The sequence below is a fragment of the Peromyscus californicus genome, unplaced genomic scaffold, assembly GCF_007827085.1.
Source record: "Peromyscus californicus insignis strain IS unplaced genomic scaffold, ASM782708v3 Scaffold_5__1_contigs__length_169319896, whole genome shotgun sequence".
Lineage (NCBI taxonomy): Eukaryota > Metazoa > Chordata > Mammalia > Rodentia > Cricetidae > Peromyscus > Peromyscus californicus.
The window spans coordinates 166,759,949-166,786,555 of record NW_026294573.1 but is presented as its reverse complement, the minus strand read 5'-3'; the positions used below and the strand labels follow the sequence as shown (position 1 = coordinate 166,786,555).

The following is a 26,607-nucleotide window of genomic DNA, read 5'->3' as shown; positions in this document are numbered from 1 at the left end:
CCTTTTATCCTAGCAGGGTTTGTTGCTGTTTTGAGATAGGGTTTCTCTGTGTATCCTTGACTATCCTGAACTCACTCTGTAGACCAGACTAGCTTCAAACTGCCTGGCTTTAATGCCAGCATTTAACATCAGAAAGGCAGATCTCTGTGAGTTCTAGGCAAGCCTGATCTACACAGCAAGTTCCAGGCCAGCCAGGGAAGGCTACAGAATAAGAACCTGTCTCAAACAAATAAATAAATAAATAAATATTTAATAAAACCTCTTACGACTTGACAATAGAGACAATTTCTTAAATGGAAAATGGATTTGAACAGATACTTCTTCAAAGAAATCATACAAATGGCCAATAAATATAAGATGTTCAACATTATTAATCATTGATAAATATAAATTTAAAAATCACAATGAAAGCCAGGTGGTGGTAGCACATGCCTTTAAATTCCAGCACTCAGGAGGCAGAGGCATACAGTATATGAAAATGTTATGCAATTTGCATAAGAATTTGATCAAGAATTTTAGTACCCTGAATTGAGGACCTAACCCCACATGGACACCGAGGGACAGCTGTATTAGGTCATCTTACAATTGTGTGGCACACAGTTGCAAAACCCTTGGAATCTCTGAAGTATCTTCTTCTATGTTAGTGACATGCTGGGGGCTCCAAGCTATCCCGAGAAGGAAGACTATTTAACAAAGAATCCAATCAAGGAAATGATAGGGTTAGAATTTTGAAGGCCATCCTCCCAATCTATAGCAAGAGGCTAAAATAGAGGTGCCCACCAGTGACCAATGACTCCATCAATCATGCCCCTTAACAAAACTTCAAAACTCCACAAGATAGTTATGTCGCCTAGTTGCTAAACTGCTTGCCCAGCATGCATGAACACCTGCATTCAAACCCCAGCAGCGTATAAACTGACCCTAAAGGAGCATTCCTGTAAACGCAGCTATACTCAGGAGACAGGCAGAGAAGTGCAGGTTCATTCTCAACACCACAGTAGGTTGACACTCTGCTGGTACATGAGACCCTGTGTCAAGGGGGGAAAGTCTATAAGAGCTGAGTTTGGAGAGCTTCTAGATTGAGGAAGAACTCACCTGCATTTCAACTCCAAATAACAGACTCCAAAACCCAGGACACTTAGGAATTTCACTATGTATCAAGTCATCTGGCTCTTCATTGAATCCTTTTAAAATACCTTCATTGCTGACTGTGATGGCCAACAAACACTGGAGACAGAGGCTGTGAGTTCTGTGAGTTCAAGGCCAGCCTGGTCTATGTACCAGGACAGCCAGGGCTACATACACAGACTGTGTCTCAAAAAGAAAAAAGAAAAAAAAAAAAAAAGGAGGGAAAAGAAAAGACAAAAAACCCTCATAGGTATAATGGCTCATGTCTGTAATATTAGTACTTAAGAGGCTAAGAGAACTGTCAACAATAAAGTCAAAAATGCCTTCATAATAATTGTGTACACTATCTTGGGAGTACTGTGAGCCAATGTAGGAGTATTACTGAAAGGGGAGGGGAGCAAGTTAGCTGAGAATCTCCAATTTGGAGGCTAGTCAGACAGAATTTGGGAGTAACCTGGGACACTGCTTGCAACTCGTATCTAAGCAGGGAGCAGTCTTGAAGGACCTGTACTAACTCTGGTCAGAATATGAACTGGATTGAACTGTAGAGCATCCAGCTGGTATCAGATAAATGTTTTATGGAGGAAATAAAATCAGAAATACAGTATCAAGTGTTATGAGTACAGAGCATTAAGAAGTTTTCTTGCGCCGGGCGGTGGTGGCGCACGCCTTTAATCCCAGCACTCGGGAGGCAGAGCCAGGCGGATCTCTGTGAGTTCGAGGCCAGCCTGGACTACCAAGTGAGTTCCAGGAAAGGTGCAAAGCTACACAGAGAAACCCTGTCTCGAAAAAACCAAAAAACCAAAAAAACAAAAAAAAAAAAAAAAACAAAAAAAAAAAAAAAAAAAGAAGTTTTCTTGCCAGGTGGTGGTGGTGCATGCCTTTAATCCCAGCACTCAAGAGGCAGAGGTAGGCAGATCTCTGTGAGTTCGAGGCCAGCCTGAGCTACAGAATGAGTTCCAGGAAAGGCGCCAAAGCTACACAGGGAAACCCTGTCTCGAAAAAAAACAAACAACAAACAAACAAACAAACAAAAAGTTTACTCTATAGACTAGAAAGTTAAAATATAACTCCACTCCTCAATGCACATCTGAAACAAATTAAAATATGCATGTATACAAAAACTGTGTACAGAATGATCATAGCAGCATTGTTTATCACAATACGGGAATAATCAGAATTATCAATTGATGAATGGAAACAGGAAACAAAATCAACTTGACAAATGGATAAATAAACCCCTTACAACCAAGAACACTGGTAAGATCTTCACCACAGAGAAACTCAAAGCATGCAAAGCTTCCAAACCCAACCAGAATAGTCAAATCCCTAAAAACTGAAAAGAGAACAGGGATTTCTTGAGGCCAGGGGGAGAGAAACATGGAGTAACTGCAAATAGCAGTTACTTCTTTTGGAGTCGATGAAAATATGAGAAACAGTATTTGTGGTGGTGGATATATCAGAAGTCTTGCAATATACACTATAACAAATGAATTCTTTGATTAATTAATTTTGGAGAGGGCAGTGCTACATATAGAACAAGCTTCTTGTGCTAGGCAGAACTTTACCACTGAGCTCATATACTTCAATCTAAAGGAAAAAGGAGGCCTTTATGACTGGCATAGAAGGCTGGTAATCTTACTTGGCCAAACCTCAAATTATGAAGACAACTGGCTAAGAATGCACACTAACTGGAATCCATACTTCCGCCCTTCTTCCTGTGATGTGGAAATAAAGAGTCCTCATATGACACAATCATGAAAGAAATCTGGTTTTTTCCTACTGATAGTCAACACAAAGACCAGAAATCAAAAGGACAAACAAAACAAAATCCTTGCAGGAAGAGTTTAAATCCGGAGGCCTACAACATCATAGTTAGAACTCACAAGTAACTCAAAAACTTCATGACATGAGATAATATCCTATTTTATCAAATATGACTGTTTATCATCCCTAATTTATGCTTAATGGAAAAATATTATACAGCTATTAAAATGCAAAACTAAAATCAAATCCAGTTGACTGGATTCTAGATGCTGTGCTCATTCGTTCATTCAACATTTACAGAGGGCCTGTAATACCTCTACACCAGCCATCCAACTGCATGAGGAGGAAATGATAAGCTAATTGATTTCCAATAAAATCATAATCCTGAGGGACTTAGCAATGTGAGAATTACTAGTGTGGGGCTGGAATGCTATTTGTACTGGGTAGTCAGAGAAAGTCTCACTGAAGAAATGCGTCTAAAGGTCTGAGGGGGGAAGGGAGCAAAGGGCTGAGGTGAGAACAGCAAGGAACCACCACATGATAGGAACCTGAGTATCTGGGAGAGGTCAAGGCATGGTTCTCAACCTTCCTAATGCTGCAACCTGTTAATACAGTCGTGGTGACCACAACTACAAGATTATTTTGTTGCTACTACATAACTGTAATTTCACAACTGTTATCAATCATAATGTAAACATCTGATATGCAAACCCCCCTCAAAAGGGTCACATCTCACAGGTTGAGAACCACTGCCTCATCAGTCCTATCAGTCTGAACAAAATAAAGAAGACTGAAGTGGCCATCTGCCTTTTGCTGAGTCTAATGGGTTGGCAAGAAGACTGTAAGGGTCCAAGAACAAGGCAGGAAACCATCAGTGAAACTGTTAATATGAAATCCAGAAAGGGATGATGATGATGTAATGTAGAAGAGGAGACAGTTCCAGTTCTGGATCTCTTCTGCAGGTAGAAACGACATAATTCGTGGAGGGTCTAATGATGGGGTGGGATCAATCTAAAGTCCCTCGTTCACAAATAAAGAAGTTGGCAAGTATCAACAAGGAAGAAACATGTTTGGGGAAGAGAATTCAAAAACGCAATTTTATAGCTGGGTGTGATGGTACATGCCTGTAATCCAGCACTTGGAGGATTACAAATTTGCAGCCACTCTGGGCTACATGATTAGGAGATCCCATCTCCGAGTAAAACAAAAGCACTTTTTTAATACATGTTTACCTCTTCTACTCCGTGTCTTAACCACTACACTGCCTGCTGCTGTTTGTGTAGCAGGGTTCTCAGGTGGTAAGATAACACTCCACTCTAGAGCCTCGGACTCCAGAGCCCACGGTCTGTACTCCTAGTTCTCAGAGGCATGCAGTGTTTTTTGTGATCAAAAACCTATACTCAAAACTATCAAGTGAGGAAACTTTTAAAACACCCAAAAAACACAAACAAGTCTTTTGCTGCTATTAGCCATTAGCAGATACCAATTACAGAGTGATGTAACCAACGCCATCAAGCAAGTGTTCAGTTTAGGTAAATACTAAACAAAAGTGCATCATCTGAAAGATGCCAGATCACACTTTTAATTCTCCTTGATAAAGAAGTGTCTTTAAACAGTAAAACCATCATAATTTTCTCAGTACACAGATAATGTACATGTAATTTGATCGATAAATTAATTTTATTTATTAAGAATTTTTAAGGAATATTTCCTCCCACCACCCCTCTTTGAGACAGGGTCTCACCATGTAGTCCTAGCTGTCCTGGAACTAGCTATGTAGACCAGAACCCACAGAGATCTGCCTGTCTCTGTCTCCTGGGTGCTGGGGATTAAAAATGTATACTACCACACCAGCTACCTCTCAATTTCTTAGCGACAGAGGTTATAAATCAATGCACTGATAAGTACTTGTTTCTTCTTCTCTTGAACACTGAGGATAGAACAGGGACCATCAAGGACACTAGGCAAATGTGCTACCACTGAGTAGTGAATTCCTAGCTCATCTGCTTAATTCTTGACTGAAAAGCTAACGAATCATCCCAATAACTTCCCAACAATGCCAAATTTCAAAAAAATCTTCATTACCTACTAATGTACAGCATTGTGGTGATATACTGTGTACCCCCAATAAACTTGCCTGAGGATCTGAGGACAGAGCCAGCCACTAAATTAGACACAGAGGTCAGGCAGTGGTGGCACACACCTTTAATCCCAGCACTTGAGATCTCATGCCTTTGCTTGGGAAGCACACACACCTTTAATCAGTGCTAAAGTAATACAGCAGGGCAGAGAAAGGTATATAAGGTGTGAGGAAATAGGAACTCACTCTCTTTAGGCTGAGGATTTTGCAGAGATAAGAACTAGTGGCTGGCTGTTCTGCTTCTCTGATCTTTCAGCTTTCATCCTGATATCTGGCTCTGGGTTTTTTTATTAAAAGATCATCTAAGATTCGAACAACACAGCATCACTACATTTCAGAACGTGGTTTCCAATCTGTTTCACTACTTAGTTACTATATAATTTCCCAAATTTCCCACTTCCCCAAATAAGTAGCTTACAGAAACTGCCAAGTCATAATAAAGTTACCTGACTTTTACAAAACTACAGTTAAGAATCCAGATGAAAAAAATATAAAGGTACTTAGAAAAAGTTTTTACAGACACATACACAACAATGAACAACCTTCTGGACTATATAATGTGAATCTAAATTTTAAAGTGTTCCTGTGTGCTAGTCAACCAACTTGCCACTAATAAACTGATTAACAGATTTCCTTGAAGTAGAATTAACCAAAGCAGAATTTGCTATTCATGAATGCTTCCTGAAGTGGCAAGTGACAGACCAATCTTTTTTTTTTTTTTTTTTGGTTTTTCGAGACAGGGTTTCTCTGTGTAGCTTTGCACCTGTCCTGGAACTCACTTTGGAGACCAGGCTGGCCTCGAACTCACAGAGATCCGCCTGGCTCTGCCTCCCGAGTGCTGGGATTAAAGGCGTGCGCCACCACCGCCCGGCGCCAGACCAATCTTTCTTGTACTCACAAGCTTTGTCCATATTTAAAAGAGAAAAATACTTTTTCCTGCTTTCATGGAATTATTGGGGAAGGGAGCTTGAAGGGTTAAAAATCCATATACTTCCAAGACAAAGAAGAGATTCCATAAAACCTATGTGATAGAATGCAAAAATAAAAAGCACATACCATCACTTTATGCTTTTGACCACTTATGTTTGTCATTTACACAGAACACCCTCAGTTCTACACTATGCAGATTCCCTAGTCCCTTGGCACTTACTCTGATACCTCTGGCTACCCTATTACTAAAGAATCCAGCAGACTTCAGACTCAGAATTCAAGTTCCCCGATAGTCAATAAGCTTCAGAATCCAAGATGACAATTTTCCAATTTCTGATTATGCTAAAACCTTAATTATGACATCGACAAATAAGAAGGTAGCATCTAATTGTCAAGGCAACCAGACAGGTAGGACAAGAGCCCATATGCTACCTCTCTGAATCACTATAGCCAATAACTTGAACAAAGTGCTGGAAACAATCCAAGATAAGACCCAACTCAGTGAGAGAGGATGAAAAGGCAGGGCTGCAGGTGCTGGTGCACACCCTTCATTCCAGCACGTGGTAAGTAGAGGCAGAAAGATCTGTGAGCTCTGCTCTACATAACCAGTTCCAAGACAGCCATGGCTGCATGGTAAGACCCTGTCACAAAAAGGAAAAAAAAGTGGGGGGGGGCCCACAGGGAGAAAAAAGAAGGGTGTCCACAAAGAATAACCATTCCTTACAATTACATTATTTAGAGTAGACAAACATCACCTATTATGTGCTAAATTCCTAAGACTAGACACATAAAAGGGGTCAAATCAGGAAAACATACAGATTTTAGTAGTTCATTGCCCTACCCAGTCACTTTGTCCTAATCAGGTTAAAAAAAAACAAAACAAAAAAGTTGTTGTTGTTGAGACACCGTCTCACACTATGTAGCCCTGCCGGCTGTCCTGGAACTCACTCTGTAGACTAGACTGGCCTAGTACTCACAGAGATCTGCCTGCCCTACCTCCCAAGTGCTGGGATTAAAGGTTTGCTCCACCATGGCCAGCATCAATGAAGTAAAATTTAAAACTTCTATTTTAAAAGGAATCTGAACAAAATGGCTAAATACTAAATTTGGAAAATATGTATGAAAGCCTAAGTATTTCACCTGACAGGGCTGGAGCACGCCTTTAATCCCAGCACTCAGGAGGCAGAGGCAGGCAGATCTCTGTGAGTTCAAGGTCAGCCTGGTCTACAGAGCTAGTTCCAGGGAAGCAAGGGCTCCTATACAGAAAAACTCTGTCTCTAAAACCCTTAAAAAAAAAAAAAAAAAAACAGGAGCTCTTAGGTCTGGAGAGAAGGCTCAGATTCCGCAGTTAAGAGTACTTGTTACTCTTCCAGAGGACCCAGGATCCAGTCCCAGTTCTCACATGGTGGCTCACAATTATAACTCCAGTTTCAGGGGATCTAATGCCCTCTTCTGGCCTCTTTAGGCATCGGGCATGCATGTGGTATACAGATATGCATGCCAGGCAAAACACCCATACACATAAAAATATATCTAAAAAAAATTTTTTAAAGAAAAAGTTATCTTAAAATATTATCTTATAATCTTACTTGGTGATTTCTGACTTTATTTTCAAAAGAACTAGTAGGAAGAGGAGAAGAAGCAAAATAGGAAAGAATGCATCAAAGTGTGAAATGCACCACAGGGAGCTGTATATTGATGAACCCTAGCAACAGCAGCTTCCCCACAACATGGGCACCTCCCTGATGGTTGGCACAACTCCCTGGCTAGGTGCTGCCAGATTCCAACAACATCATCTACCTTAGTATACTATCAAAAACTACTTTTGTGTATGAAAGAAAGTTGAGAAGCACTGACAGAGTACATGTCAGCCAAGTCAGGCATAGTGGGACACACTTGTAATCCTAGCACTCAGGAGACCCAGGCAGGAAGATCTCAAATTAGATGTCAGCCTGGGCTACACAGCTGAAATGAAGATAAAACACAAAAGCAAGCTGGGCAACGGTGGCATACACCTTTAATTCCTGTACTTGGGAGGCAGAGGCAGGCAGATCCCTGAATCCAGCCTTGTCTACAGAATGAGTTTCAGGACAGCCGAAACAAAAAACAAATAAACAAAAATAAAAAATAGCCGGGCAGTGGTGGCGCACGCCTTTAATCCCACCACTCGGGAGGCAAAGCCAGGCAGATCTCGGTGAGTTCGAGGCCAGCCTGGGTTACCAAGTGAGTTCCAGGAAAGGCGCAAAGCTACACAGGGAAACCCTGTCTCGAAAAACCAAAATAAATAAATAAATAATATAAAAAATAAAAGCAATTACAACCTCAGCTTTAAATTTATATGCTCTAGTAAGAAACTAAAGGGCTGACCTAACTTGATTTTATTGTATATAAAAATTATTTCACTGCTATCAGGTGATCAAATCCCACATTACACGTGCACAGTGTGGCATGTTTTTAAAATACAGCTTTGATTGCAGCTTAAGTAATCTCTTCTTCAGCAATAATAATACCCCTGTAGTAAGATATGGAAATCTAATCTTATCTAAAAATACTTGCTCAGTTAATGAATACATTTGATCATTTAGTTATAGTGTTATGTTTAAGTTACTTTGAAAAGAGGTAACTTTTGCTGTCAAGTGGTCAGGAAATAAACTTTTCGAAAAGATACAGAAATAAAAACCACACCAAAGTGTCCTTCAAAGAGTCTGCTATGGAGCTGGATAGACGGCTCAGTGGTTAAGAGCAAGAACTACCCTTGCAGAGGACCTTGGTTTGGTTCCCAGCACCCAAGTCAGGAAGCTCACAAGCACCTATTATAACTCCAGCCCTAGTAGATCAGAAATGGCCTACAAAGGCACCTGCATTCACATGCACACACCCACACAGAGACACACAACACACACACAATAAAAGTAAATCTTCATCAAAATGCTAGTTCCCTAAAAAATTATCAGATACTTTGAAATACATACAAAGGTCAAGCTTTAACTTTAATTAAAACAGAAAGGGTCAGTTCCCCATGTTAATCAGAAGACAAAGGAATGAAAGCCTGGTGCACTAGAGTCTAAGGTTGTGGTTGAAGCACAGAACAGGCATTAAAAAGCATTTTCCCCACTGTTGAAGGCGCGGAGTAAACACCAAAAATATCAATCTCTCTTGGAAACAAACCTGCTTTTTCCAAATACTTGAAGTGTAAAAGCTAAACAGCTCTCCTGCCAAAGCCAAATACAACCACAAGTGTGGTGGATTTTAATCTTTTAGTCTTAAATAATGCTTCTATCTTGAGATAGATCATCTTCGAGAGGTCCTAACAATGTCTTAGTACAGATAAAAATGTTAAAGCAATCATATAGCCCATCTGCTGTCCAACTGGTGCTCCACAGTTCCTTTTTTGGCCTCAAATGACGAAACTTCTCTAACGTCTCTGGGGAGAGTGCAAAGTATAACGTTTCCTGAAATTGTTCTTGTTTCTGCTGCACCATTTCGTGACATCTCTTCAACTAGAAACGCTCCTTGCAGTTTTATTGTTCTGCAGGAGAGGCCAAAGGGACACGCAAATGCAAACAGTGTTGCAGGGAAAGCAGGTTGAAAGACACAATCAAAGATGGAAAAAATGCGCAAGAATGAAAAACATTTCCAGCACAGAGAAGCGCCAACAATGAGATCTTGCTTATTCTTCTAGAAACAAAAGCCAAACATTCTTCTAAGGAAAATGTGGTTTCTCTCTTAACTCAAGAGGATGTTCAAACTCCAAAAGGCATTCCGCTGACACTCTACAAGAGTTCTGCCCTCTCTTCTATGTGCTTTAACACCGCTAGCCCTATCTGTAAATTAAACGCCAGCTATAGATAATGCAATCTCTAGAAACTACAATTGTGGTTGCCATCTTTGCCTGAAAAAAAATTTTTTTTCCCTTGGATTTGGAAGAGGGAAAAAAGGAGTCCATTAAGTTGGAAGGCAAGAAAACCACCGTCAAGTCAGATAGATAAAACACGGGTTAACAGGCGCCTTCTACCAAACTAAGGTTTTAAAGGTCTGGGGAAGAAGGGCAAAGGAGCCACGGCCTTACCGAGTCCGCAAGGGTGGGGCATCCTAAGGAAAAAAAAATATATTAAGGGAGCGAGTTTCTCCCGAGGCCGAGGAGCGGGCCCACGAGCTCGCACCCTGGGTGGCACAGGACGCTGGGGACACAGGCGAAGGGCGGCTTCGAAGGAGACGTGGGCTGCCGGGGAATGCCCCGGAGTGCGGGCTGACAGGAGGAGGCACCCACGGGGCACGGGATGAAGATCGAAGAAGAGCAAGCCGGGGCCGGGCGATCCGAGGCTGCGCGTGGGAGGCCGGGCAGAGACCGCGGAGCGCCGTGGGCAAGCGGCCGTCCCCGGCGAGGCGCTCCCCGGCTTGCCCCACGCTCTGCCCCTATCCGGCCGCCGGGACCGCGGGCGACGGCGGCGGGCACAGCTGTTCCCACCCTGCCGGGGACCGCAGGGGGAGGGGGAGGAGGCGAGCATCTCCCCGGTGGCCGGGGAGCCAAGCGGCGGCCGTCCTCGCGCGGGGGGCGCGGAGCGCAGCCCCCACCGCAGAGCGCACGCCGAACTTCGCCCTTTCTTCCCCTCGGCCGCCTTTATGCCACAACTTCGCGGCCGCGACGGTCCGCGGCCGCCGGCCGACACCCCCGCTCCGCTCGCCGACCAGGGTTCCCCGACGCCCCGAGGTCAGGGAAGGCCGCCCGGAGCCGGGCCCCGCGGCCCCGGACGCCGCCCCCGCGCCGACGCTCGCCCCGTCTCGGCGGCCCCCACGCCCGCCCCGCTGCAGCAGCTCCGCTCACCTGCATTGACGCCATGATGAAACCATCCCCCCAAGGCCAGCGAGGCCAGAGACGCAGGGGGCGGAGCCGCCGTGCTCGCGTCACGCCGCGGGGGCCCAACATCCCGGGCACGGGGGTGGAGTCGCCGATGGGAAGGGGCCCGCGCCTCCCATTGGCTGGCGCGCGGGCGCCGGGGGCGGGGCGGGGCGGGGCGGGGCGGGGCGCCCTGGGCACCTCGCAGCCCAGCCAGTTTACACGCTGGCCCACCCTCGGTGCTGGCCGAGGCGCTGCTTGGGTTCGACCCGCCGCACTACGCCCAGGTCACGAAGCTGTCTGGATCCGCGGATTTTGGGTTCTTTTTTGGGTTTTTTTTTTTTTTTTTTTTGGTCTCAAATCCCAGCTACAGGTGTAAGGTTTATAGTTTGTTTTTTGTTTTGTTTCGTATTTTTTTTTTTTAATCCCCCCTTCTCATGTCTTTTCTACACCTACCGCGTTTTCACGCCTTCCTAGCCAGATAAAACTTCGCCTGGGGATGCTTTCTCGTGTTCGCAGACCCGGGAGGCATTTCCTAATTTGGGGTGGAGTGGGGGGTGGAGGGCAGAGAGTCACACGTTTCCTTATAGGACGGAATGAAAACTGAGAGCAGGGCAGCATTGTCATCTTAAAGGCAAGAGCAACTGGATTTTTAGTGTTGAAACGTGCTGGGAAGGGAAGGGGAAAGAATAATGTTTTCTTTTGTGTGCGATTTTCTAGCTCCCTTACCCAAGCCTCTCAATCGTAAACTCCATGTGTATCATAGTAGTTGTTAACTTTGATTAGCGATTGACTCTAGTCACGAATTCTCAGGGTAGTAGCTCATGTCCTAATACTCTTGAACCTTGTGCCATGCCTGCCTCCCTCTTCAGCCTATTCTGTGGTGGGCAGTTTCATGATCAGCCGACCTATGAATGAGTTGGGGCAGGAAACGCTGAGCATACAGAATTTATTCTAGGAATGCACCAGTTCTGCCAACGTTTATCAGAAGTCACATTTTTAAAGCTCTTCCGGAACCGAAGATGTCATTTGGTTTATAAGAGGAAAATGGAAGGCAAAAGCTTGCACCTCGTGTTCTATCTCTAAAAGAATCAAGGAGGCTGACATGTTGAGTAGAAGGTTTTTGCTTTACCCGAATAAAAGTTTAAATCTTTATTTTCATTGACTTGCCTTCTTTTTTAGACATTTCTCTACGATATAAATATAATGGCAATGTAGAATATCACTCTTCACACTTAAGATAGATCACGATGTTCTCTGGGAACATCCGTAAGGAAATGCGTTCAAAAAAGGAAAAGATCTTTAAAATATGCCAGTTATTCTATGGCATAATATTCAACACAGTTTATCTTCACCACAGAGGAAACCTTTTTTGGTATTCTTCCCTCTCTAAGACTTCACTCTATTGCCAGAAATGGGTTTTTTCCCTTCCTATGTAAAATGTGATCTTGGAGTTTGTGTGACTTGGAAATCAAGAATCGGCCAAGCACCTTGGGCGTCAGTTCAGTTGTGTTGCTGCCATTACAACATGGAATAAAGCCCACAGAGCCCAGTGAAAGAGGTAAGTTGGAAGGTTGTCCACTATTCCTTCCAGAGATCTTTGTCCCTATGATTGCAGGTCGTAATTTACCAGCTAACGTTCAATTGGTTTAAAAGCTGATTCTTCCTAAAGGTGTAGATAAGAGATGACTCCACACCCAGGTGGTGGTGGCACGTGCCTATAATCCCAGCACTCGGAAGGCAGAGGCAGGCAGATCTATGAGTTCAAAGCCAGCCTGGTCTACGGAGCCAGTGCCAGGGCTACATAGAGAAACCCTGTATTTGGGGGAGGGGGCGCACTCCACAAACAAAGCATTGTGACCTCATCAGAGCAAATAGCCTGCCAGGCAAGATACTCAGAAGGGGGAAAAGTGGTTATAGGAATTTTGGTGTTGCCTACAGTAGAACTAGCATCTGCTCTCAGCCTCACATGTGTTCAAAGGATCTTCACAGGAGGGAAAAAAAATCAGTATTAGTGACATCCCAGGAAATTCTAAGCAGCTCATAATTACCTATGGTCTGTATTCTTTCATTAATACATACTAGAGTGCTGGGATGTATAGTTCATTGGAAAAGCCTGTGGCTAACATGAAGGAGACCCAAATTTGATCTACTAGCACTAAAAGCAAAACAAGAGCCAAAAGTATGTAATAGGATGTTCCTGACATACTTGGGAGCCAAAAATGTGACTTTTAGGCAGCGTAGAGGCATATTATTATTTTCAGTGAGTATAAAGTGTTTTCTAAAACTTTTGACTGCCCATTATTTGATGGAGATGCTCATATTTCTTCTCAGAATGTAGCTTGTTAGTAGATAGGCAACAAAATGTCTGGTAATATCAAAAGGGAAAGAGGAAGTGAATCTCTAACTACAGGATTGGAATTGACGCAACCACATTGGAAAATGGCTCAGAAATAATGAAGTCAGTTACAGAATCTTTTGAAAAGCAATATTTGCAATAAAACATTAAGTAGTACTAAATGCAGTATGTTAATTCCACTTGGATAGTGATTCAAACACATTGTAAAAGACGTCTTTGAGACAATTGAAGCAAAGTAAAAATAGAGTGGATATTAAGGAATTGTTATTTAGCCCAGCAGGAGGTGGTATGAGCCTTTAATCCCAGCACTCAGGAGGCAGAGGCAGGCGGATCTTGATGAGCTTGAGGCCAGCCTGGTCTACAGAGCAAGTTCCAGGACAGCCAGGGCTACACAGAGAAACCCTGTCTCGGAAAACCAAAATCAAAACAACAAAAAGGGGAATTGTTATTTATATAAGATTTAATAATGGTATTCAGCTTTTTTAATTTCCACATCAAATAGAAATGACTATCAGCTGGCAAGTAGGGGCAGTTTGGCAATTCTTCCGCAACTCCTGAACTCCCCCACTCTCAACTCTTGTCAGAAAACAGGAGATTGTAACAGGTGGCCGGGTGTCTGAAGTCTCCCCTTCCAAGGGCACGGGAAACCTGAGATAATGGGGCTGAGCTAGCCGGTGCACAACCTCAATTGTCGGGAGGAAATATGAAACCCTCTGGTAATATTGAGGAGCCACAGAAGACCACTGGGTCGTTGCTGCAATTTTTATAATGCAATGGAGTTTATGGATGTTCTTGGTCTAGTGATTCACTGGACTGGAATGTCAGAAGCAGTCTGCTGAAGCGTTGCTTACTGGAGTATGAGGAGGCAGAGCGGAGGCCAGGGTCTTCTAACTGGAGTCTGTCTCCACGGAGCTGTTCATGGCTGATCTCACACCAGAGAAGTGGAGGCATTCAGCAGCAAACAGCTCACTTATTAGAGCATACAAAAGGCATTAAATGAGAATTTGCTTTTTTTTTTTTTTTTTTTTTTTTTTTTGGTTTTTCGAGACAGGGTTTCTCTGTGTAACAGCTCTAGCTGTCCTGGAACTCACTTTGTAGACCAGGTTGGCCTTGAACTCACTGAGGTCCGCCTACCTCTGCCTCCCAAGTGCTGGGATTAAAAGCATGTGCCACCACTACCTGGCTTTTACCAATTGAAATTTTAAATGATTTTAAATACCATTCTAAGGGGCAAGGAGCGTAGTTCAGTGATGGGGTAGTCTTGCCTGGCATCCTCAAGACCTGGGGTTCTAACCTCAGCACTGCAAAAAACAAACACAATAACCAAACACTCTAAGACAAAATTGGAACATCATCATTTTGAGCTTTAAATCACATTTGTAAATACATTAAGGAATTAAATTGGCTTCCTTGTTATTTATGTAGAAATTACATACCTGGAGTTTTAATGGTTCCCTGCAGCTCCCAGCACCATCATAGGTAAGTATATTTACAGCCAGCACTAGTTCAGGAAATGGCCAAAATTCAAACTTCAGTTTCCACTGCATATGCATTACTTTCACAGTATCATAAAATGCAAAACTTAGTAGTTGGTACAAAAGAGGGACTATCTGGACTTCATTCTTTTCCCTCAGCCCTCATGCCTAATCCTTGCTTATTTCTCTCCTAGATTTCTTCAGATATGCTCTCAGAGATTATTTGAAAAGGATGTGGTTCCTATTTTTTTCTATTAATCTCTTTAAAAATCAAATGTGGGGCTGGAGAGATGGCTTAGTGGTTAAGAGCACTGACTGCTTTTCCAGAGGACCCTGGTTCAATTCCCAGCACCCACATGGCGGCTCACAACTGTCTGTAACTCCAGTTTCTGAGACCCAACACCCATGGCAAAACACCAATGTACGTGAAATAAAAATTTAAAAAAATCAATTGTGGAGCTCCCATTAGAATGCCGCCATCATGGACACAAGTCCCGTGCACCCCATCAAGCTAGCTAGGGGAGCCAAAGCGCCAGTTCACAGGGGCAGTGCCTGCAGGTATACGTGGACTTTATGAATGGCACCAGTCCCCTATAATCAGCAACATGAAAGGCCACGTGGGAGAGGGTGATGTGCTTGGTAGCTGTGTGACCCTTACTTCTAGGTCCTGGATATCCACCACTTGGCCCACGGGATGACCTGCAGCTGTTAAATAAAGCATTTATATTGTGTGTTTAAAGGAATCAAATGATATAGATATTTATCCTCATACCCACAGATAAGTGAACTCCTTGCCCATCATCAAGGAAACTAATAATCTTTGCAACAGACAAAGACTATTACAGAAAAGCACAACCAATCAAAATGCAGAGTTGTACAGCCTAGCCCGAACTGAAACATCTACAACAGCATTCCTTCACCTAAGAGCCAGGGATCTTTGCTGGAGAGAGGGTGGAAAGACTGCAAGAGCAGAGGGTCAGGAAATTTGCAGTGAGACTGTGTCTCCATGTCAGAGAAGCTGCAACCACGAAGTCTCATCGATACGGCTTCCTAAACATAACCTGCATAAGTACGATACCAACAGACATGCTCATGAGTGGGAAAGGGGACAGGCCTCAACCCTAGACAAAGAACTACAGCAATTAAGGAATGATGAGAGCTGGAGAAATAGTCTTCTTTATCCAATACCAAATGGTCAGCCCTGAAAACATATATACAAGTAACATCATACGGACTGAGCAGGTTGTTTTTATATATTTAGAAATACACACACAGACACCAACAACAACAAAGAAAAACAAGCCATGAGTTTGAATGATGGCAAAAAGGGTACATAGGAGGGGTTGTAGGGAGGAAATAGAAGAGGGGAAATAATGTATTTGCAGTCTAAATAATAATATTAAATACTAGAGAAATTTTTTAAAGTCTCATGAGGGCAAGTAAAATGGCTGGTGAGGGGCACTTGCTGCCAACCCTCATGACCTATGTTAGATCCTCAGGACACACATGGTGGAAGGGAAAAACTGGCTCCTGTGAGTTGTCCTCTGACTTCTACACTGGTGCCCACACACATACACACATTACACACACACACACACACCATACACGCACATCATGCACATGCATCACACATGCACCAAATATTTGACACTTTTAGAAATAATAATTAGTCAGGTGGTGGTGGCCCATACCTTTAATTTCAGCATTCAGGAGGAAGGGGCAAGTGGATCTCTGAGTTCAAGACCAGCCTTGTCTACACAATGAGTTCCAGGAACTCACTGAAACCCTGTCTCAAAAAAACAAACCAAGTAAACAAATAAACAAAAAAACTATAAATAGATAGATAGATAGATAGATAGATAGATAGATAGATAGATAGTACAATGGAAACCATGGACCCACTACACAGAAAAAATGCACATACCTGTAAAATGTCTCATTACCTGATGTTATTGATGTGTTCGTGAGCAAAAGTGTGTAAAGCTCAAGATCACAACACTTTGACTTGAGCTGGCCATGTTGACCTACATCTATCATGTCAATGCTTTTAAACCTGATAGATGCTTTAAAGCAAGATAGATGATATAATAGATGATATATAGATAGATATTGATAGCTGATAGACAGACAGACAGACAGATAGATAGATGGATTCCATCACAAAAATAAATGAGTAAATTTAAAAAGAACACATACCAAAGATGGATTCTGTTCCAACCTCTTACCCATCAATGATTTATCTTATGTAGACAATTCCATGCTTGTTTGGTTTTTCTAGTTTGTATGTTTTCTTGTGGTACTATCTTTGTGTCACTGGGGCAGAATATCTCAGGAACTAAAAAGGTGGGAAGGCTGGGTTGGAGAAATGGCTCAGTGGTGAAGAGCACTAAGCTGCTCTTCCAGAAAACTTGGATTCAATTCCCAGCACCCATATGGCAGATCACAGCTGTCTGTAACTCCAGTTCTAGAGGATCTGACACCTTCACACAGACATACATGCAGGCAAAACACTAATGCCTGTGAAATAAAATTTTAAAATGTTTAAATGTTGGGGGGGGGAAGACAAATGAAAGGTAGGAAGGCTTGCTTTGGCTCACCTTTTCAGGTTTCATTTCATGAGCACTGGGACCTGTCGCTTTGAAATTATGGAAGCAAGTTGGTCACAGTGGAAGCTCACAAAAGAGGGGGCCTGTTCATTTCATGGCAGCTGGGGGACCACGAAGATAGAAAGGAGTCACAGCCCCGAACAAACTTAAATAAATAATAATAATGATAATTAATAAAATGGAAAGCAAAGACCTACTACCCTTCAAAGGCACCCCGCAGGGGACCTAATGTCTTTCCAGTAGATTGGCCTATAGGTTCTACCAACTGGGCTTCCAATGCATAGACTGTTGAGGGCCACACAGCATGTGTGAAAAGCTGTGGGTTGGTACCCAAGAAATGAGTGCTTGCCTGGATCCTTCCCAAGAGTCACCCTAAACTGATGGTGCTAACCATTCATGGCAGATACTGCTCACTGCTGGGACGGAGTACTGGTATGCTCTGGGTGGACCAGATGCTTTAGTTGGATTGCAGGGGAGTCTAGGAGTGTTCAGAGAGGGGGGAGCAAGGGTCTTTGGCGATTGTAGGACAATGGCTACTTACTAATCATTTTAGAAATATTTTGATTTTTTTCTTTTGTGTGTGTGTGTGTGTGTGTGTGTGTGAGAGAGAGAGAGAGAGAGAGAGAGAGAGAGAGAGAGAGAGAGATATGCATGTGTATATATGCATATTTGCTTGACTGTAGGCACATGTTGGGGTGTGCATGTGTATGTGTACATGTGCATGTGAACACCTGAGGTCGCTGTCAGGAATCACCCTTGATCACTACTGTGTTCACTGAGACAGAGTCTCTCCTCAATCAAACCCAGAGCTAGCTAGTTTAGCTAGGCTGCCTGCTCTGGGATCTCTCTTTGCCTTCCGAGGCTGGAATTATAGCACACATTTATGTGAGTTCTGGGGATCCGAACACCAGTCCCCAGGCTTGTGTGGTAAGTGTTCTAACCACTGAGCAATCTCAGTTAATTTTGGTGTGTGATGTTTATTCTATTTGTGATTTTTAAAAATTTTGTTATTTTATTGTATTGTATTGTGTTTGCACAAATATATATCTGCAGCCCATGCATGCAGTACCTGCCAAGGCCAGAAGAGAACATTAGATGCTCTGGAACTGGAATTCCAGCCATTGTGAGTTGTCAACTGGGTGCTAGGAATTGAACTCAGATCCTCTGAAAAAGCAGCAAATACTTTTAACTTCTGTGCCCTCTAGTCCTATAAGTTTTTCTTAATAATGAAGTTTAAAAATATATAAATAAGAGGATAAATGGAATAGAATTAAATGCTGAGCCATCTCCCTAACCCTGGATGTTTTCTTGTCGAGGCAATGGAAATATTCTTTTGTTTGTTTTTTGAGACAGTGTTTCTCTGTGTAGCCCTGGCTATCCCAGAACTTGCTCTGTAGACCAGGCTGGACTCAAACTCAGAGATCTGCCTGCCTCTGCCTCCCAAGTGCTGGATGGGATTAAAGGCATGCACCACCACCACCATGGTTGAGGCAATGGAAATACTATAAAATGAGATTGTGCTCATGGTTGTTGACCCAAGTGGAGAAGCTTACTAAAAAGTACTGAACTATACACACATGGTGAGTGTTTATGATATATAAATTATTGCTCAGTAAATTGGTTATAAAAAGAGAGAAGGTGGAGTGGTAGTGTATTCCTATGATCTCAGTCAGCATTCAAATTCACCAACCACTTCAGAGGTTGAGGTCAGCTCGCACTACACAGCAAGACCTGGGAGAGAGAAGAGAAAGGGAAGGAAGGAGAGGAGAGTGACGGGGGAGGGCAGGGAGGGAAGAGGAGCCACAGAGGAGTGCAGCTGTAGTATGAGCCACTCGGGAGGCTGAAGCAGGAGATTGACCTGGGCCAGGAATTCAGGGACCGCCGCCTCCTTCAAAACTATTTTAAAGGGGCTATTAGCTGTTTTTCATTTTGTATTTGTTGTTATTTATGTGTTGGTGTTGTTTTGGTTTGTTTACTTGTTTGTTTTCTGAGATATGGTCTCAGCCCAGGTTGACCTGCTTCCCTGCAGAGAGGAAACTGGCCTTGAGTTCCTGAACTCCCTACCTCTGCCTCCTAAGTGCCAGAATTACAGGTGAGTGTTTCCACACCCAGCTAAGGGAGAGCTTAGTTATTTTATTGAGCCTGGCTGCTGAGTCTCAGCCTGCATCCCCCAGTAACGGTAGCGGATGTACAACTTGTCAGACTGTTCTCCGGGTTCAGATTTCTTCACTGTAAAATGGAGTGTTGCATGTTTCTTCATAGCTATCCAGATGAATGCCTTTCCTTATCTAAGTATTCCATCTGCCACATTTGGTGGCTTGCATCTATAATCCCAGGTGTGAGGCAGGAGGCTGAGGCAAGACAATTGCCTCCAATTCAAGGTCAGGCTGCTCTACAAAGCAAATTCAAGGTGAGTCAGAGCTACATAATGAGACCCTGTCTCAACCAAAACAAAAACTTCAAAATTGTTCTCTCGTCACTTCCTTCTCTTTTTTCTGCTATACCCACCATTGTACCACAACTCATTCCTATAATGATTGAGTCTAAATGTGTAGAGATGTGTCACAACCGTTTACACAGCATTTACATGACATTACATAATGTGGAGCTGTTCTATAGTATATGGGAAGATATGTATAGGTCCTATGTAAATAATAAGTCATTGTATGTGGGGGTCTAGAGCATCTGCAGGTTCTATTATTTGCAAGACAGTCCTGGAAGCATGCTGCACCTTCTGCAGATACTGAGGGCCAACTGTGATGAGTGAATCATGCTGATACACATGGACATATTGATCAGTGTTACATCAGTTAAAGCAAGACAGCCGGATATTATGTGCCTTCTGAAGACAGTACAAGAGAAGGTTAAACAGGATGTGCTACAGCTAAAAGAATCTAATCAAGATTTTATGTCTCATGATCAGTGTTTATGGGAAATACAGGATGAGAAAGGTGCATAACAGAGGAACTTATTAAACCATAGCATGAGGCTGTGAATGGCCAAAGTCAGATTATAGGAAATTCATCAAGACAAATGACCCAGTTTCTTCCATAAATGTCATAAAGGAGGAGGATGGAAAAAAACCACATAGATTAAAGGATACTTAAGAGGCATAGTAAACAGATTCAAAATGTTAACCTTACTTGGATCCTAATTCAAGCAAAAGAAAGGCAAAGGTATTTTTGGAGCAATAGAGATTTCAACACAGACTGGATAGTGTTCTAAAAAAACACAGATTAAAAAGCCATTAGAAAGGAAATGTTGGAGACTGGGGTCGTAAGTGTGCCATTAAACACATAAGCATAGCTGGTGGTTTTTGAAGAAAAACAGTGAACAAAGAAATCTCAACAACGTGGCCAAATAAGAAATCTAGCTGCTGTATGGCTTGTGATAGGATCATGTCTCAATAATCCCAGCGTAAGATGAATATAGCTTATTCTTGTTGTTGTGATCTAATACCTGAGAAAAAAACAACTTAAGACAGGAAAAGTTCATAGTCGAGCTAGAGTCCATCATTAAAGGGAGTTATAGTGACTCTGTAGTGTGGAAGCATGTGACCTATGACCTTCTAGGCCATGCCCCCAACACTCACTTTCTCCAGCTAAGTCCCACCTCCTCAATGATCCAGTCTCTCAAAACAATGCCACCAACTGTGATCAAGGGCTTAAACACATGAGCCTGGGTACATTTCACAAGCAAACCATGCTGTTTACGTCATAATTTCCATAATCTTGACTTGGGGAGAATCCCCATGGAGTGGCCTTATGGAGGTAGAGAGAATGATTAGAATCTCTGGTTAGTGGTCACAGATGTAACCAGGCACATCTTTTTTTTTTTTTTCAAGATATATTTGAACCAGAACTAATTAGGTTGTTGACAGTTCTATAGAAACATTTTTAGCCTTATTGTGTATTTGGGCCCAGTTCAGACAGATATTCCATGCATACACCATTATTGGTAAAGGAAATGAATTAGAATCAGGACTGTGTGGCGAATGCTAAGTCAGAGGTGGAACACCTGGGAGGTAGACTGTAAGAAGATCAAAAGTTCAAGATCATCCTTGGCTACAGAGTGACTTCAGGGTTTGCCTGGAATATGTGAGACACTGTCTCAAAAACAACAACAGGAAAAAGAAAGACAGACCAATCAGAAGAATCAGAAGCCGGGCGGTGGTGGCGCACGCCTTTAATCCCAGCACTCGGGATGCAGAGCCAGGTGGATCTCCATGAGTTCGAGGCCAGCCTGGTCTACAGATCGAGATCCAGGACAGGCATCAAAACTACACAGAGAAACCTATCTCGAAACCACCATCCCTCCCCCCTCAAAAAAAGGAATCGGAGACTTGGGATTTAGTTGAGTAATACATAACTTGCCCAAAATGTGCCAGACCTTCAATCTGATCCCCAGAATGCATAAATACATGAATGAATGAATAAACAGCATGGAATCAGGAATGGAAGCTGTAATTTTATATACATCCTAGACCCTCAGGTTGAGAGTAACATTCAACAGATGATAATGGGTCTGAGATTCTTAAAATTCATGATTCAACTAGACCTGGACCAGGACTGAACTTAGGGGCTAGAGTATGCTGCCACTGCTGCGCCACGGTATTAGAAATAGTGGGTGGGACCTGGAGACTCAGTGGGAGCGCACTCGCACAGAACGAACAGAGCTCTAGATTCCATGGTTCTAAAAGAAATGGACTGAGGAGGTGCTCCACCAAACAAGAACTCTACAGGTACTCCACACGCACACGCACGCGCACGCACACGCAAAACCCACCAACACATATGTCTGATTTTATCAGTAACCCATGCTGTTGCTTAGAAATTATCTGAAGGTCAGCCAAGGTCCACCAGAATAGGAGACTTGTTCTATAGTATGGTTTTATTAGGAAGTGACCAAATCTTTGGGAGGTGGGGCTTTGTGGAAGGTCTTTTGGTCATCAGGAGCATGTCCTCCAAGGGTACTGTGTGACTGCAGTCTTCTCCATTCAGTTTATCTGCTCTGGCTCACATGACTGTTTAAAGTTTTATTTTTAAATTTTATTTAATGTTTTTTGTCTCCCCCAACTGAGTCTCAATTATGTAGTTCATCGGTCCTAGCACCTGCTATACAATTCAGTATAGTGTAATGAGGCCAGCCAAAGAAAGCCACCCTGGCCCTGAAACCAGAGCCAGTGAAAGAAACCCACCCTGGCCCCAAGGCCAGAGCCAGTGAAAGAAACACACCCTGGCCCCAAGACCCGAAGCAGCGAAAGAAAACACCCTGGTGCTGAAACCAGAGCCATTGAAAGAAACACTTTAGTCCTAAACCCAGAACCAAAGAAATACACCCTGACCCTGAAACCAGTACCAAAGAAACACACTTTGGCCCTAGAATCAGAGCCAGTGGTAGAAATACGCCCTGGTCCTGAAATTAGAGCCAAAAGACTAAAAGAGCCAGTGAAAGAAACACACTTTGGCCCTGAAACCAGAACCAAATCTGCCTTTGACCAACTAAGCAGAAAACCAACCAATCCCTGCACGAGATCTAGCCAATCTGAGCTCAAGGCCTGAAATCTGAACAATTCCCACCCTGAAAATCTTCTCCCTGGAAAAAACTCCGCCCCTAAGAACCCCTATATAAACCCTGCGCTGCTATCCTTTTTCCACCGTGGCAGAGCTGGACTCTACCTTCCCAGTAAATATCTTGAATAAGGTTTAGATGAGACTTTCTTTTGCCTTGCAGGAGCAGAGACAGAGCCTGGGCGGAGCTGAGTGGAGCGGAACTGTAACACTTTCACTGGCGAAAGCTTCCCCTAGCAGAGAGGAGTTGTTACACTGGGAGAGAACTGAGCAGAACTTGGCTGGGGAAACCCTCCCCTGCCAGAGCAGAGCTGTTACATTGGGGAAACCTTTCGGTGGAGCAAGGCTGGAAGCTGCTACGCTTACTGTGACCTGTGGTGTTCCTTGCCTCCCGATTGCCAGAATCCCTTTCCATCCAAGCCGCTGTGCTTACACTCAGGATACCTCAAACTTCTGGAAATCCTCCCCTAGCCTCCCAAATACTGAGATTGCAAATGTATGCAACTATTCCCAGTTTAAAAAGTAACTATTTAGGTGGTTGGGGATTTAGCTCAGTGGTAGAGTGCTTGCCTAGCAAGCACAAGGCCCTGGGTTCAGCCCTTAGCTCGGGGGGTGGGGTGGGGTGGGGTGGGGGGGGGGGGACGCGGGGACGGGACAACACGACTATTTGAATAGCAAGTTCCAGGCTATCCTGGACTCTGTCTCAAAAACAAATAAAAACAGTAGGTCGTTCACCATGAAAATTCCCAAGTAAAATTTGGAGATACAAACCAAAGGATGGGCCAGGGAAATGGTTCAGAGGGTAAAGGCTGAAGGACTCTAGGAGATCTGAGCTTGGCAAACACGGTGCTGTCAGGCCCTTCTGTCAGTTCCTTTAGGGTTCAGCTTTGCAACCACACTCCCCATGAATCCAAAGACCTTGTCTCCACGGAAGCTGCCTGGTGGGTCATGGGAATAACACAGCAGCCTCATTGCTAGTCCTTATTGTTTATGGTAGGAGCTAATCGTCTTCGAACTTGTGAGCACAGGACACACCACGATGAAGTTTGCAGTACAAGGGGATTTATTTGCCCCAGAAGCAAAGACGGGATGGCGGGGGGGGGGGGGGGGCAAGAAAGAGGGGGAGGTATATTTACCCCAGAGGGACAAAGCACTGCTTCTGGATAGAGAGGAGACAGACTTGGCCCTTAGGGAAGTGGCGGTTTATAAAGGAAAAAAGGAAAAGCGGGTGTTAGGATGAGTCGATTTGTTTTGACTAGGTATGTTTACAGGGTAGCCAAAAGGGGCTTTTGATAGCTGAGGTAGTCGGCAGCCTTAGGAGGAGGGAGTGGCCAAATAAGGGAATGGACCTTGGCGGCTAGTTTTAGGGATGTAATCTATGTTAGCAAGGCAGAGGGAAGGGAAGGGCGAGGTGTGCTGGTGCCGTGTTTGCCATGCTTGGGCCTGCGTGAGACCTTCAAAGGCGCCTCCCAAGCCTGATAAGACCCTGAAGAAGGAGACTGGAAAGACACTTCAGTTGTCAAAAGCAGAGGATCTGGCTTTGATTCCCAACACCCACATGGAAGCTCACAAGATCTCAAACTCCTGCTCTAGGGGATCTGATGCCCTCTGCTGGCTTTTGTGAGCAGTGCAGACACACAGTGAACAGACACCCACGCAGGCAAGACACTGGTTCACATCAAAAACAAATAAGTGCGCACGCCTTTAATCCCAGCACTCGGGAGGCAGAGCCAGGCGGATCTTTGTGAGTTCGAGGCCAGCCTGGTCTACAGAGCGAGATCCAGGAAAGGCGCAAAGCTACACAGAGAAACCCTGTCTCGAAAAACCAAAAAAAAAAAAAAAAAAAAAAAAAAAAAAAAAAAAAAAAAGTCCTTTTTTTTAAAAAAGTCCCAAAGAACTCAGACTAGGAGGAACATATATCAACATAAGAAAAGCTATATAGGGCTGGAGAGACGGCTCAGTGGTTGAGAGCACTGTCTGCTCTTCCAAAGGTACTGGGTTCAATTCCCAGCAACCACATGTCAGCTCACAACTGTATGTCACTCCAATATCTGACACCCTCATACAGATATACATGCAGGCAAAATACCAATGCAAATAAAATAAAAATAAATCATTTTTAAAATAAATGTTTCAAAAGAAAGAAAGAAAGAAAGGCTACATATGGGCTGGGGTGCACACATTTAATCCAAGTACTTAAGAGGCAGAGGCAGGAAGATCTTTGTGAGTTCAAGGCCAGCCTGATCCACATAGTGAGTTCCAGGACAGCCAAGACTACATAGAGAGACCTTGTCTCAAAGAAAACAAAACAAAAACAAAAGAAAGAAAGAATAAGTAAACAGAAGAGGAAGAAAGACTATATACAACAAATGAATAGCCATCATTATATTAAATAAGAAAAAACTCAAAATCAGAAATAGACACAACTGTCCACTTTCCCCGTTCTCATCCAATACAGTACTAGAAGTCTTGGCTAGAGCAATGGACAAGAGAAGCAAATAAAATGGATACAAGTAGTAAAGGAAGAAGCTAAAGGATTGTATGTAGATGGTATGAGTCTATACGTAAGAGATTGTAAATATGCACCAGAAGACTCTCGGAACTGACAACCACGTCCAGCAAAGCAGCAGTTAATTGCAGCAAACTCATCACACAAAATCATATATAGTCTTCCCATATACCAATGACAAGCTGAGAAGGAATTCAGGGAAACAATCTCATTCACAGAAGCCTCAAGAACAAACAGTAAACTTTGGACTATTCCTAAAAAAGGATGCGAAAAGTCTCTCGAAGGAAAAGTTTAAGACACAAAAGAAATTAAGAAAGACCTCCTATGGTCATGGGTTAGAAAAATAAATATTGCAAGATGACTGTCTTACTGAAAGCAATCTACAATTCAGTGCAATTCAAAACAAAAATTCTAGTGATGTTCTTCACAAAAACAGGAAAAAAATTAATTCATATTGAAGCATAACCCCAGATGACCAAAGCAATCCTGAACAAAAAGACTACCACTGGAGGTATCACCGTACTAGATTTAAAGTTATTCTACAGATATTACTCTGTAATAAAAACAGCACGGCGCTGGCACAAAACACACGCAGATAAATGGAATAGAAAAGAGGACCCATGCTGGGCAGTGGTGGCACAAGCCTTTAATCCCAGCACTCGAGAGGCAGAATCAGGCAGAGCTCTGTGAGTTCAAGACCAGCCTGCTCTACAGAGTGAGTTCCAGGACAGCTAGGGCTGTTACGCAGAGAAACCCTGTCTCAAAGAAACAAAAAAGGGAAAAAGGACCCAAATATGGGGCCATTCAACTACAGCCACCTGAATTTTGACAAAGGTACCAAAAATACACATCGAAGAAAAGACATCTTCAGTGAATGGTGCTGGTAAGCCTGGCTACCTGTATGAGGAAGAACGAAATGAAATCCGAATCTCTCACCCTGCACGAACATCAGTTTGTACAGTTTCTAACACCCACATGGCAGCTCATGGCTGTCTAGAACTCTGGTTCCAGGGGATCCAGTGCTTTCTTCTGTGGCCAGAGGGCAGCATGCATGCCTGTGGTGCACAAACACATATGCAGGCAAAACTCAGACACATAAAACCAAATAAATCTAATTTTAAAGAATGGACCATGGAACTATCCAGAGAGCTCTCAAGAAAACACAAATGATGAATAAGTATTTTAAAGGTACTCAATAGGCTAAGCCTTCAGGGAAGTACAAAGTCAAACTGCTTTGAGATTCCATTCCATCCGTCAGAAGAGCTATCATCAAGTGAATCCATGAC

General features: G+C 43.3%; 1 protein-coding gene across 3 annotated transcripts in view; it reads right to left on the bottom strand.

Annotated features, from left to right (window-relative positions):
- Ube2w (ubiquitin conjugating enzyme E2 W) overlaps positions 1–10,889 on the bottom strand; it is a 55,975-nt gene extending 45,086 nt beyond the window's left edge. For 2 of the 3 annotated variants that reach the window (XM_052715077.1, XM_052715076.1), the window contains exon 1: positions 10,791–10,889. In XM_052715077.1, coding sequence (XP_052571037.1) covers positions 10,791–10,805 — 15 coding nt within the window. In that variant the 5' untranslated portion in view covers positions 10,806–10,889. Of the gene's footprint in view, positions 1–10,034; positions 10,365–10,790 lie in introns of those variants that run through there. The other variant, XM_052715078.1, reaches the window with a different exon arrangement.
- Positions 10,890–26,607: the final 15,718 nt, after the last annotated feature.